Here is a 14,511-nt window from a genome sequence, read left to right as displayed (position 1 = left end):
CGCAACTTTGTTACATTTTGACCAAAGAGATTTGACCTTTCTATAAGGGGCATAACCCCTGTTTTAGGTTTTTGAAAAGACAAAATCAGCTTTTACTATATAACCAAAGGTCCTAGACCCTTAAGGTCTTCAGTAATGGCATTGGGGACCAATGACCTTGACAAAGGTCAAAAGGTCAAAGGTCAAGGTCATGTCCCAGATAGCGAATTTAGTGTTTTTAACCTTATTTAAAGGATTTTTAGTGTGTTTTCGAGCTTTTTAAGGTTGACCTTGACCTTTTCAATACATTCTACGTCTGTTGGAACATGTATTTTACATTAAAAAAGGAAAGACCTCTCAATTGTTCAAGAACAATTGACAGTTTAATTTTGTTTTTATTTCTTTTTCTTAATCATCTTTTTTTTTATTAATCAATTCTCTATACTTTTTTTTGTCCTTTTTAATAAGATACCATTCATTGCCATTATAAAATCCCAACAAAATTTTATTTTCAATTTCTATACATTTTATGATGAGTTGTATTATATTTCATTTATATATAAGAACTCACTATTTGATAACTGTACTATTTTATATTACATATAATGGACATGATAGATAGAAAAAACAAAAAAACAAAAACAAAAAACAATCCAATATTTAAATAATGTCACTAATATAAATTATATTAAAACTTATTTGGATTCGAGTGTCACTGATGAGTCTTTTATAGACCAAACGCACGTCTGGCGTATATATGAAATTTAGTCCTGGTATCTACATGTATGATGGGTTTATTTATATATGTGTCCACTTGTTTTTTGCTAATCTTACCTTCTCCTGTTACCTCTGGTATTGTACAACATTCTATAAGCTGGTCAGTTTGTGTAACAAGACAGTGATATAAATCAGGTTCATTTTTGCAAAAATTTCTTGCTCTTTGCCTCCATGAATGGGTAGTTCTAGGGCATGATGCTACATATAAAGGTGCTGTACAGTTTATATATCCATCAATGATATTAATCAAAGATAAAACAATCTGAAAAGATATAAAATAAATAAGAATATTGGTCACTCTCCTGATAGATGTACAGCTGAAGAACTTATGTATGCATTTGCTATTATAAAAATAGGATTCATATAGTGATCATACCCATAGCCAGGGGATTTGGGGGGTTCGGACGAACCCCCCCCCCCCCCCCCTTGAAAACAAATAAGCACTGTTAAAGTCAATGTTCTGTTCGAATTGTGACTGTTAAAGTCGAGTTTGTGAGTCCAACGACCCCCCCTTGGAAATTCCTGGCTACGGGCCTGGTGATGTACATGACAGACAACATGACTTTTTGTTTGGCACAAATTGCTCAATTTTCAATTATATCAACCACACCTGAAAAATCATTTGATATAAAAGAAGAATGTGTCAATGAGACACAGTTGCCCCAGCTTGTAAATATACAGCTAATTCCGCAATTTTTAAAGTTTACAATGGGACGAAAGTTTAATAAAATTAGATTGTAAATTTCTAATGGACATAACTTGTGAGCGAAGAAGGTGAACCAAGACAAATTCAAGCTTGAGATGTGTTTTGTAGCAATCAGCACTGTGTAAGAGTTTTATGATATTTGGATTTTAGATTTGAACCAAAGTTTAATAATTCTAGGATGATCATTATCTTTTTATGTATGTACCACATAACTCTATAGAGTGCTTGGGTTTTTTTAATAACCTGTTTTTAATTATTTGGACCCAATTTGTACAAAGAAGTATATGAATCTTTCAGAGATGTTTGTTTTTTACAAGAGTACCTTTTAAAAATTTTATCATTTAAATATTTAGCATCTGAGATTGTGACCTTTTTATCCATATCCTATCCTTAAAGCTTGGCATGAACCTTCATTATACATGTTATATAGCAGTTTTTATTGTAACCAAATATATAAAGCAATGCATGAATAATAAACATGATAACAGAAAGGATGTGAAGTATATGTAAATAAGCAAAACAAATCAACAGGTGAAATAAGTTATCAACAATGGACAGATGTCCATACTATATGTACCTATAGTCTGCATGTTTCAAAGTTTAAACAATGTACATGTATAATGTAAAGTCAAACTCTCATAGCATACCAACTGTGTTATGCTCAAACCTGTGTTATAAGGCCATTGGTTCCCTCTGTAATGCATTTCATATAGATTGAACCTGTAGTAAAAGACCTCTTATTTAATGAGATCAATTTTTACTTTCCCTTAAGTGGTCTCTCAAAATAGGTTTCACTGTATCTTTTTTTTCTTACCAGCAAGATTTTCTTTCCTTCTTTGAAGATCATCATCTGTATATTTCATACCTTAAGTTAAAAATAAATATGATATAATAAATTAATAAAATAATATAAACTATTACAAATGGTTCAAAGAGACTACAAGAAAATTTAATAATCGTCTTAATTAGGATAATCGCCACTCTGTTTTAAATTAACAGCTTGGTTAATTAATGCTAGCAGCAAATTCCTTAAACATACATTCTACTGTTCTAAATGAGATCAAACTAATTTGGTATGATCTGCAAACTTTGTCTCCCAAATAAAAGTCTGCAAATTTTGATTATTTCATAAAATACATTGAATAGACAGATATCATGGATATGTCCATTTGTAAAAGGTCACTTACAGATTTAAAAAGGTTTAAAGTTATTGAAAGGGTACTTTCAAATGCAGACAGTATTGAACCCCTACATGCATGACACAAATCATCCATTCAATAAAATGGTATTCAACACTAATCAATCAATCAATAAATTCCATAAGATCTTCATTGAGATCATTTATTGCTATGATACTATTCTAAAATACAGCAAAGGAAAAAGTATACCTAATTAGCACGATTCATAATACTAAGTTACCATTATATCTCTTTACCCAAGAGTCAGTTGTCAACTGTACTATTGTCAAATAGGCTGAGTATATATTTCATTTTATAGGTTACACGTACCTAATCTGATGTAGGACATTCTCGTACTTGGTCAAGTAAGAGCGACTAACGAAGTAAAATCAAGCTTACAATAGGCTATATGTAAGCAAAAGTTGAAAACTTTAAAATAAATATAAAAAATCTTATAACTATAGCAGGAGTGAAAGTTTCTACTGTACCTCCAACATTCTTAAAAGTTGTAAATATTGACCAATCCACTTTAATAATAACTTCAAAATAGCATGAACTATCTCCAATACTTTTCAAGCATATCTACTTTTCTCCTTTAATTATTAGTCTGTGAATTTTGAAGTTACAGTAGATAATGGCAGCACAAATGTAAGTGATGTCACCTTTCAAATATAAAAGTGAAAGTAGCGCACAATTAAGTAAGTTATTGAGTTGTTCCCAATTTCTAACAATTATCCACATTCATATAAATTCATAAACTGTACCATGTATACTTTTCTTCAAATATTTCAAGTTGTTTAGAAGTGTTACTGGAAATCAATTTGTTACTATCAAGGATTTTCTTGGTGGATTGAACTATTTATGACGCATCTTTGGATACTATTTTTAGATATTTATTTCTTGGACGTTTATCTACGTCCAAGCAGCAACAAGTCAAAAATTTGAGCTATTTTTGCTTAGATTCGATTATGTCAGGAGTTAATATTTTTCAAGACTGTAAGCTATACAATTGCAATACCATTTCAACCTTCATAAAATACATAAAATGTTTACTTTTACAGTTTTCCTATTATCTTATTATGGCACTTTCCTTTTGAATTTTTCATCAACCGGAACTGTCTACTTTCGTTTTATAACCGGAAACAGATAACCCTTCGTCAGCAAAGATGGCTCAGACTCTTTTTAGTTCCCTTCTTCTTTGTTTATTTCTTATAGCTTTTTGTATAGCAGATAGTCCAAAAGAAGACGTGAAAGTGGATGATGAAAAAGTAGAATATGCGAAGGGATCTGTTTGTGGATACTGTAGTTACTGCAAAGTAATTGAAATTTCCTTGCACAACAAGGAAAAGACAACTTTTTATTATTTTCAACAATTTTATTTATTTGTAATATAAGGCAGGGGTTATCAGTGAAAGATGATGAAGTCAAAAATCTTATGATAACAATATTTGAAAATAATTCATGGGGTTTTGAGTGATTTTACCACGTGTTGGCCCTTTATGACAAATATTTCACCCTGAGCAATTCATTTCCCATTACTTTAGATATACTGTTCCCAGATACATGGGATAATATTTAGTGAAAATGTAACTGAATTACGAAATAGTATCCCATGTTGGTCCTACTGTTTGGAATGTATGTATAATGTCATTTCAATGTAAACAAATAAACATTATCTTCATTTAGTCCGAGATTACTCTGACGTCCAACGGCTGTTTTACCAGACAAGCTGGGGCTGTGGGACGTCAGAGCTCGTCCCATATCAAAAAGTGGATATTTGCCCACCCAAAATAGATGCGCTGCTTCGTCGCTTCTGGTGCAGACTGACGGCCTTGGAATTATATAAATCGGGCATCAATCTCTTCATTTTTCATTTATCTTTTCATTTATGTAAGTTTCACCTACCTGCCAACCTTTATTTTTCCATATTTTAACAGTTTTCACAGAGACCCATCGATTTCTGCATTTTGACTTTCATTTTCAAAGATTATCACGTGACCACGAGAAAACAGTGATGATTTATGCAAATGACCATAATGTAACACCTCGTTCATTTAGGATGCAAGTTATCTAAATGTCCGAGAGCTTCCGATTGTTCTCGTGGTCGGAACTAAATGCTTAATACCGATCTCCTGTAAAGGAGGTGAAAAATCGTGGTTGGCTACTAAATGTTAAACATCGATCTCCTACAAAATTTGCATATTTGAGTCTCGAGGCCTCGAACTCTCTCGTAACTTGACGTCCATTTGAAAGTGAAAGTCAAAATGCAGAAATCGATGAGTCTCTGTGAAAACTGTTAAAATATGGAAAAATAAAGGTTGGCAGGTAGGTGAAACTTACATAAATGAAAAGATAAATGAAAAATGAAGAGATTGATGCCCGATTTATATAATTCCAAGGCCGTCAGTCGGCACCAGAAGCGACGAAGCCGCAGCGCATCTATTTTGGGTGGGCAAATATCCACTTTTTGATATGGGACGAGCTCTGACGTCCCACTGCCCCAGCTTGTCTGGCAAAACAGCCGTTGGACGTCAGAGTAATCTCGGACTAATCTTCATTGTACAGTAGGGGAGGGGGCATAAAGTTTTACCCTTGTCTGTCTGCACGTCCCGAATTTGTTTTTTTGTTCTCTAACTTTAGTTTGCCTCAACCAAATGTTATGAAACTTATCATGCTTATACAACATACAACACAGGTTAAGTTTGAATTTTGGTGGTGTCACTTTTTCTTCCGTTTTTAAATATAACATTCAATAATTTATACCTATAAACAGTCAATTCACTCAATACATCATCTTATAACTGATCTTTGTACATATACAAAAAGTTGCCTGATTGATCTGAGGTGAGTTCCCCATTGTCAAATGATGGTAACTCATACTGTTTTCTATAAAACTAGATGTTGAAGAAGCTCTCATGTTAGTCATTTTAGTACGACCTCAATCAAAATAAAATCAAAATGTTGTTTTCATCTTTCTTTATGGTAAGTTATTCAAATTTGTTTGGAAAACATGAGTAGCAAATTGACCAAAAGGGACCCCATTTAATGAATCACTCTAAGGCTCAAACAACATTATCACCTGTTACAGGTTGCATTTCTGTAAATATTGACAATGCATTGTCTCATAGGAACTCCCTTCACAACTAAAACTGTACCTTTTTTACTATGAAGGTTTGAAAACAGTCATATCCTAGAATGGAAATTTCATATGCACTACTATTTTTTTCAAAGGTCAAAATATAGGGCTGTGCCGCATATTTTCAACATTTATATGCCCTGAACTAATAGTTTAATCTAACACTAAATTTCTTAACTATCCTTACCTCAACTGAAAGGTTACCATAGATTTCAATATCAACAATATTCACTTGTATATTTTCTGGTGACTTTCCCAAGTTATGTCTCTATTATCTATGAGATGCAACCTACAGATCAAAACTGGGAACCAGTATGTAAACATAATTAATTTTCTATGAATATTCTAAATCTCCCCAAAAGAGCTGCGGTTTGAGAAACCGCTGTATTTACAAAGTGCAATCTACAGTATCATATACATTTATAACAATGGATCTTCATCATTGTTCATGAAAAAAAGAGCAGCATTAGAGATAAGAATTAGAAAAGCAACTATTAAACATAAACTATGGACAGAAATTTGATTCCAAACATTTTGAAACCCAATGGCCATTACCACTCTAAAAATGTATTTCAATAACCACTAAAACTGATTCTATAAAAAATTTTCATTATGACACCATTCATCATGTTCATGCCATTTGGTATGAAATTGGGCTAACTAAATTTTTTTTGCAAAATACAATTAAATTATATTTCAGTTCTGTAAGTTGTGTGAAAAAGATTGTCCATGTGAAACCAGTGTATCCAAACCCAACTGCAAAATGTGTAAAGTAAGTAGTTTGACACATTTCATGTCTTTTCATGAGTTTTTAGAAAAGACTGGACTATAATCTTTAAAATTTAAGATTTATTCTAATTTAAAGAATAAAAATGTGGAAATACGATTAATCACAAGAAACAGAGGTAGAATTTTTTGCTCTACTGATTTTTAGGGTGGAAACTTCTTTATGGTTTTTCTTAACCATAAAATTTTCAAAAAAATTATTCTTTCTGTGAAACATCATGAGGCATGTTTAACTTTTCGTTGACCAAAAAATCACAATCTAAGAATAATCAGCAATAAAAACTCTGTTTATATGAGGAATAAGCTATTTCTCGGAATATTATTGGAGATTCTGTCTTAATTACACTATCGCACAGTATCCTTTTAAATGCAATGTAAACATTCTTTTTATTTTTCAGTACTGTAAATATTGTAACCTGTGTTCTGCAGTCTGTGACACTATATGTCAACCAGGTAAGTCAGTTTGAATCAATACACACTAACTATTTCGGTTGATTACAGTAAACATATGGTTTGAAATAGAATTAACACAAAACTTTGCATTTTCTGATAATTATTATATATATATATATATATACATGTTTAGGCCATAATTCTAAGGAACATTATGATAAACAGCAATCCTAACATTGTAAATTTGCTATAATTTGTTGGATACCATTTTTTCGTGTATTTCATTGGTAGGGTTGAACAAGGAAATCAAATGTTCAATGAAATACAATTTTACCTTAGGCTAATGTTGCTTTTGGCAAAACCACATAATCAAATATCCACGAACATATAATATTTCCTCCTTTCACGAAAACTGGTATCCATGAAAATACTGCTGTTGATTACAGCGGAGTCTGAACATTTTATGTATTCAAATTTAGAGCTATCATTTTGAAGATTTTGTGGCATTGGTTTTCTCTCGTCTATGAGTTGATTCAGTTACAGATCAATCTAGCTGGTGATTATTCACTGTGAATCAGGATGTGATTAAACCCTGATTTACAAGATCAAAGTAAGAAGATATGGTAGGTTTGCCAATTTGACAAATCCCCACCAGAGACCTATTTACAAGATCAAAGTAAGAAGATATGGTAGGTTTGCCAATGAGACAAATCCCCACCAGAGACCTATTTACAAAAAAAGGGAAACAACTATTGGTCTTTATACGACCTTCAACAATGAGCTAAACCTATACTGGATGGTAATCTTGCAAGTTAAGATGGAGAAACATTCCAGATTGAATTAATTTCAGTCACCAGCATTTACTAAAACCTTGCCTTTGTTATTGAATTTAAACCCAATCACCCTATGTGTACTTTAGGTAACCATTTTGATGCACCAGTTGTTCATTTCAGCATGGGTAAACTGTACATGCTGTAATTTGTCAAAATAAAAAATAGAAAAAGATATAGAGTAAAGTTGTACCATTAAAATAATATAGATAATTATATCATTATATCATGTATATGTTCATATTTAGATGATAATTGTTTCAAACAGCATTCTACCTTGTGATTGTATATAGTTGCATGATCTGGACCATAACTAATGCACTGACTGATTTCTAAATGAGTTCTTTTTTTCTTTTTTAGGAGGAATTTTAGATAAAGTATCAGCTGCTATTGTGGGGTAAGTTTAAAATATTTGTAAGACACAAATCCCTTTTGATTAAATATGTTAAAATGCACATGGCATGTGTATGCTGAACAAGCAAGAACAAGCATTGGGCAATTCCAGTTAATGTCTGATAAAGGGGGATGGATGTTCCTTTCTGAGGGGTGTAAAATTTATACATCTTAGGGGGTGAAATTTTGGGCTTTTTCATCTGACACATACGCTTATAGGCAAACATTTCTGAGGGGCTTGCAGCAGTAAATAATTAAAAATAATTACATCTTAGGGGTTACAAAAATGCCTATGTCAGATCTTAGGGGTGCTTTGGAATGTAGACAGTTTGGTATAATGCATTATCTGGTATTGTATTTAAAATTCTGATGGGTACAATCCTTGCAATAAAAAATTCTGATAGGTCAAGTTTCCCCATGAAAGCCCATCCATCCAATATGAACAGAAACTCTACATCTGATAGGTCTTAATTTTTTAGATCTGATAGGTAGTTTATCATGATGTTTTTTCTGATACGTATAAAAACAAATCTCCCCATCCATCCCCACCTGTCAGAAATTAACTGGAATGGCCCATATACATCTTACACTAACAAACTGAATAAAGTACATGTACAATATGGATGTTGGTACAATGTACATGAACTAGAATGTATTCATTAAAAAGTCAGCTTGTTGTATGACTACATTCCTTTATTTTAACAATGTTTTTAACCAAAAACATCCTAAGCCTGATAACTGATTTTCCATTATAAATGCTATATCATGCAAAAACCTACAAGAGTGCAAATGTTTAGTTTTCATAACATTCACAGAAATTTGAATTTGATTTGTAAAGTTTACAAAATTTCAAAAAAACATTACACCATATTAAAAATATGTTTGTTTTTCTTATTCTTTTCCTAATAATGAAATTTGTAAAACATGTTTTCTTGGAAATATTCTTTAATAGCCTAAACCCATACAGGTAAAAACTGTAGACAAGTTTTGACTTGTGTTTATTTTTAAAATGGGAGTATGGTACATTAGTTTCTCTATATCTACTTTTAATGAAAAGGGAAGAATGATTGCCAATTAGACAACTATCCACCAGAGACCAAATTGCTTTAATTGAGGAAACTATAGATTAATATTTGACCTTTAACAAAGAGCAAAACCCATATGTTATAGTTAGCTATAATGACAAAAGATAAAACTATTCAAACAAGGAAAAAACAAAGACCTGATCTACAAAACAGGAAACACAAATCAAATATAAAAGACTGAATCCAACAAGATCCACTCCACCTGCCCCCAATCCTGGAGCAGTAGGGTAACAGCACAATGCAAGAGATAACTGATAAGTATGTTAGATTAACTTTACTGGATATCATCCCAGACTATGTAGTATTTTCTTCACAGTAAATGAACGTCGAGATTTAGCAATCATTTTGCAAGAATGGATTTGCTAATCAAAGTCATGAATTTTCTTAATTATATTTCCATTTATCTGGTAATTTGGGATTCAGTAGTTTATTTGGTGATTTGGTGATGGTTGAAATACTGTAGAAAAAAGTATTAACATGCTGAAATCTTATCAAAACATTCAAAAGTTGATATGAAGGAAAATATGATACCAAAAAAAAAGAAGATATCCTTTGAAAAAGTCATAGAATTAGCTAGTTATTCAGACAGTGCAATTCATATTCAAAGTAGCAAAGGACATGTGCCTATGAAATTTATTTTCACATAAATTGTATTTATAGCCATGACAGCAAAGATATTTGATTGACCAGATGTGCTTACTGTAGAATTTTCACAGTCCTACTTGAAGGCCAAATAAAGGTTATTCTGAACTGTTCTCAATAAGGTCACATGCATTCCAATAAGTAAATGGGGGCACAATGAAGATGCTCTTCTAAAGTGGAGCTATCGACACACCAGAATTTCTTACGCAAATTAAGAAAATTAAAACTAAAAGAAAATAAATTGGCATCAACCTCAGGCTTTTATTGAAGTCTCAGAATGAAACCAGGGCAAATTTAGAAAAATGTAAGTTATGATCTATAGTTTAAAAGAAATTACAGATTGATGTTTTTATTTTCAGTGCTCTACCTAGTCATGATCCTGATGAAATCAACAAAGATATTGATTCTGTAAAGGAATATATCGATAGAAAAGATGAGTTATAAATCAAGAAACAACGACCCTCGCAGTAGTCTCCTTCCTCATCATTTTCTACATTTAGGTTATTATTCAAGAAACAAGAACAAAGATCTGGCAGCAGTCTTCTTCTTTTCTACATTTGACTTCACTCTTGTTTAAAACTGATTTTTCTCCAAATGTGAGTTGTCTCCCATTGTTTTAAGGGTTGTTGATTTTGAATAAATACAATTATATGGTGTTTTTTTTAGATTTGGGAAGAATTATATTTTGTAGAAAATGCTGAAAGAAAGAATTTTGTCTCCAGAGAATAAAACTAATTTAGAAAGATAACAAAATTGGTCTAAAATTTCAGTAAAAAAACATGTTATAATGGGAGATAACTGATCATTCATTTATCATCATTTTTGAATCTAATGCATAATGGTTAGTGATTTCAACTGCATGCATCAAAATATTGTGATTTTTGGTCCTAAGCAGTGAACTACATCATTGTCTTTCATAGTGCATGGATTCATTGTTCATTGGCCTAAAACACTTACCGGTAAAGTTATCATGGAACTGGTTCTTATTGTAGTTGCACTTTTTTTAGTAGATTTTTTATGAAAAATTACAAAAAAATTTGAGGAGATGGGTTTTTTTTTATCTTTCTGTATGTTAGATCTTTATCAAATACATTGTAGTGATTCCTCTGTTGATTTTGGCTTTCCTGATATACAACATATATAATTTAATTATCTTTTACCTAATAGTGATTTTTTTATGATTTAGTTATTTTACAGTTCATTTAGGCCAATTTATATAAAATAATAAATTCTTCTTGAAATAACATGAAATGCAAATTACTAATTTCATATTTATTAAACCAAAACCGTTATAAAAGTTTTTAATTCTACAGGTCATTAACCACAAAAATAATTATCTGTCCAGTCAAGACTTTGATGAAATCAATGCTTAATTTATTTTTTGGATAACTATGTTCATATGGAATACCTTTCCTAATAAGAAGATTGTGAAGTACTCAATAAGTGACTTGTATCAAATTTTAATTCAGAGTATACACTTCAATTCGTAAATATTTCAAGATGAAGTGCTTCTAAAAATCAAACAGCATTGTTCGAAAGGAAATTGTTTTAAGTGTGTTCAAAGCTATGGAAGATTTTAATTCCTGTATTTATTCAGATGTTTATATTGTTTGATGTGATCCTATGAGTGTTATATGACATTACATTTATGTGTGCACATTTATATATGGTTAACTTAAGTCCCCCAAGAGTTGTCTAACATGATGTTTGAGTGTATACTATGCTTGGTTAACACATTTCAATGATTTTATTTAAAAAACCTTAGCCAATGTGTGTAAGATCAAATACTGTAAATTCAGAAATTATTGCTACAATTATCATTGCCATTTCTGCAGAATAAACACAAATGTTAATTTGATGATTGCAATTTGTGGGCATAAATAGGACATTAGTTATTGCGATTTCTTGATAATATACATACAGATATATGCATCAGTAATCAGGATGCAAGCTCTCTTACTATTCTGATACTTCCAGTCACCATTATTTGCAATAATAAGAACCTTGCAATAATTTCTGAATTGACAGGTACAGTAAAAAGTAAAAACCTTACAATAATTTCAGTGAATTGTTTTCATCCTTATTCAGTATTTGTAGATTTGTATTGTGTTGTGATCTGAGTACATTCCTAAGATCTGCTGTGATAATCCATCCATTATTCACTTTATGTTATAGATCTGTTTATTTCTTTGTGTATTGCTGTCTAAGGGCAAGTGTTACCTATTGTACAAACATACAAGTTTTTATAAGAGAATTAAATTGGAATAAAAACAATTTTTTAATCTATTTGCACCTTCAACTTCATTCCTACAATAGTTTAATAACCTTTAAATTTTAATAGGGGCATTCAGGCTCATCATATTCAAAATTATATAGAATGATGATCTTAACTTTAATACTAAACTTGACAGCTTAAAGAATAGAATGTTTGTCATCTGTAAATTATGTTAACTCTCAGGGTTTGTATTCATAAAAAGTCACATGATTTTTGTATTAGTAAACAGTCACATGAGTTTTGTTTTGGTTTATTTTTACTTATATCCACTATATTGTACAAATGACTGCCCAGGCGCGGATCCAGAGGGGGGGGTTCCGGGGGTTGGAACCCCCCCCCTTTTTTTGGACGATCAATGCATTTAAATGGGGACATGTAATTGGAAACCCCCCCCCCCTTTTTAAAATGGCTGGATCCGCCCCTGCTGCCATCAATCTTGCAAATCTGGAATATGGATCAGTTAGGATCAAATTACAAATCAACACTTTATATATTCATGCATATAAAACTTAGGACTGGGTTGGTCCTATGTCATTATTGTTTAATGAGGTTTAAATTGTTGGTGTTGATTAAATCTGTTGTATTTGTTAGTTTAATAAATTCTTAAAATTTAAATGATTTTTAATGTTAACTGACATTTAGACAAAGCCAGTCCAGACCCACAGAAAATATGCATTTATAATTTACTTATTATTATTATTATCTTCAATCACAGCTTCATATAGCAAAGACAATATGTTGCTTATGTCATTTACATTGAATTTACAACATGACAATATGCTTTATTACAGCTTGCCATTTTGTTTAGTTTTAGATTTTTGTCATTGATGTTTTTTTAATTTTTTAAATTTGGACTAGTGATTGTTAAATATTTTTCTGAATCTCTTTGGTTAGGTATCATTTTCAATACAGTAGTCGGCATTCTTCATTGTTATGGCAATTCTTATTTTTATTTACAGTTTATGAATCAAATAAATATCAAGATGTGTAAGCATTTTTCTTACTCAAAACAACCATTATTTTTGGCTTAATTTTTTTCTAAATAAAATTCATTATTTTCATTTTGCAGAAATTACTGGCCAGGAAAAAAAGCCTGTCATGCAATATTGTGTATATTAAAATATTAGGGGGTGCCAATAAAAAGACTTTTGTCATCAATGGTAACAGAGTTGTTTAGGTCTAAATGAATATATAGCAAATTATTTATCTAAGTGACCAATAGCTGGATTTATATTCATATACTTTGTTTTCATTTGTTCATTGTTTTCTATTTTTATAGTGTGTGTTTGCCACAGTTTGTATGTGAAATCCTGAAGAGCAACTAATGTGTATAAATGTTCTGTAACATGGAATAAAAATCTCTTACTAGTCTGTGTTATGTTCATCAAAAATACCTATTACCAATATTACCATAGATTGCTACTTTCGTCTCCTCTGTAAAATATGTTCTTTATGAAGTACACTAATGAATTAAAGAAAAAGTGTTATTTATCCAAACTAGAGTCTCAGACTGAAATGTCTCTCATGTTTTACTTAAAATTATAACTCATGGTTCCGTTAATGAATAAAAAAAATTATCCGTCAGTCTATTCATCAGTCCTATTCTTGTCATCGCAACTCCTCAGAACATGCAAAAACATTGCAAAAAAGAATTTAAACAACAGTTTTTCACATCAATTTTAATTTAACGTTTCATAATAGGTTTAAAATAAAATAGTCATACAAACAAAGACTAAAAACAACTTACAAAGTGTTAATAAGATATTACATGTATCAAGAGTCGTGAATATATGTAAAACTACCAAATATTTTCTCTTAGATGCTTAGAAACAGGTAGAAATGGAAGCTCCGTTCAGTATGTCCGACTTGTGTAATGCAAAGTAGAAATAAAATTACATACAAGACCATGTAATGTAATTTTCTTTATTATGCAAAAGTTACTGGTAAATGTGTTTGTAGTTTATTATTATTGGGGTCTTAATTTTTTGTAAATTTCATGGAAAAAGGTTAACAAAGATTTAATGATTTAAAAAAAAAAATTTCAATAGAACCATGAAATCAAATAGTCATCAAAATATTTCTTCCTTTTTCTACAAAAAAATTGGTTACCATCAATTAATTAAATCCACAAAATTCCAAAAAGTGATATTTATTGGGGAAATTGTGACTCAAAGAAAACATAATTTGGTACCAGTAAATCTTAACTCATTCATGACAGAAAACTTTGACGAAAGATTTTGTTGGCAAAAATTATAGCTTTTAACCAGTCGTAGACTGTATAACAACATACATTTGTAGATATATTAAGTCCATATCATTCAACAACAAACA

The 14,511-nt window shown here is 31.0% G+C and overlaps 2 protein-coding genes across 2 annotated transcripts in view; one reads left to right on the top strand and one right to left on the bottom strand.

Annotated features, from left to right (window-relative positions):
- Nucleotides 1–1,006, bottom strand: part of LOC143066812 (uncharacterized) — a 35,510-nt gene extending 34,504 nt beyond the window's left edge. Inside the window, exon 1 of the mRNA XM_076239622.1 lies at nucleotides 814–1,006. The gene's annotated coding sequence lies outside the window, so the exon portion shown is untranslated. The remainder of the gene's footprint in view (nucleotides 1–813) is intronic.
- A 2,785-nt stretch (nucleotides 1,007–3,791) lies between these two features.
- On the top strand, nucleotides 3,792–10,619 carry LOC143069021 (uncharacterized). Its single transcript, XM_076243450.1, has 5 exons — nucleotides 3,792–3,956; nucleotides 6,477–6,548; nucleotides 6,961–7,015; nucleotides 8,146–8,182; nucleotides 10,265–10,619. Exons 1-5 carry the CDS (start codon nucleotides 3,807–3,809, stop codon nucleotides 10,347–10,349), a joined length of 399 nt encoding a protein of 132 aa, XP_076099565.1. The 5' UTR covers nucleotides 3,792–3,806; the 3' UTR covers nucleotides 10,350–10,619.
- The last annotated feature ends 3,892 nt before the right edge of the window (nucleotides 10,620–14,511 follow it).

Source organism: Mytilus galloprovincialis, chromosome 3, assembly GCF_965363235.1.
Source record: "Mytilus galloprovincialis chromosome 3, xbMytGall1.hap1.1, whole genome shotgun sequence".
Classification (NCBI taxonomy): domain Eukaryota; kingdom Metazoa; phylum Mollusca; class Bivalvia; order Mytilida; family Mytilidae; genus Mytilus; species Mytilus galloprovincialis.
The sequence above is the reverse complement of the archived record's forward strand: the minus strand, read 5'-3'. Positions and strand labels throughout refer to the sequence as shown.

Bases quoted from the DNA above. Each gene is read 5' to 3' on its own strand.
- LOC143069021 (XM_076243450.1), top strand. From the start codon at position 3,807: ATGGCTCAGACTCTTTTTAGTTCCCTTCTTCTTTGTTTATTTCTTATA. The intron at 3,957-6,476 runs GTAATTGAAATT...ATTATATTTCAG, and splicing joins GATACTGTAGTTACTGCAAA to TTCTGTAAGTTGTGTGAAAA. The intron at 8,183-10,264 runs GTAAGTTTAAAA...TTTTATTTTCAG, and splicing joins GTATCAGCTGCTATTGTGGG to TGCTCTACCTAGTCATGATC.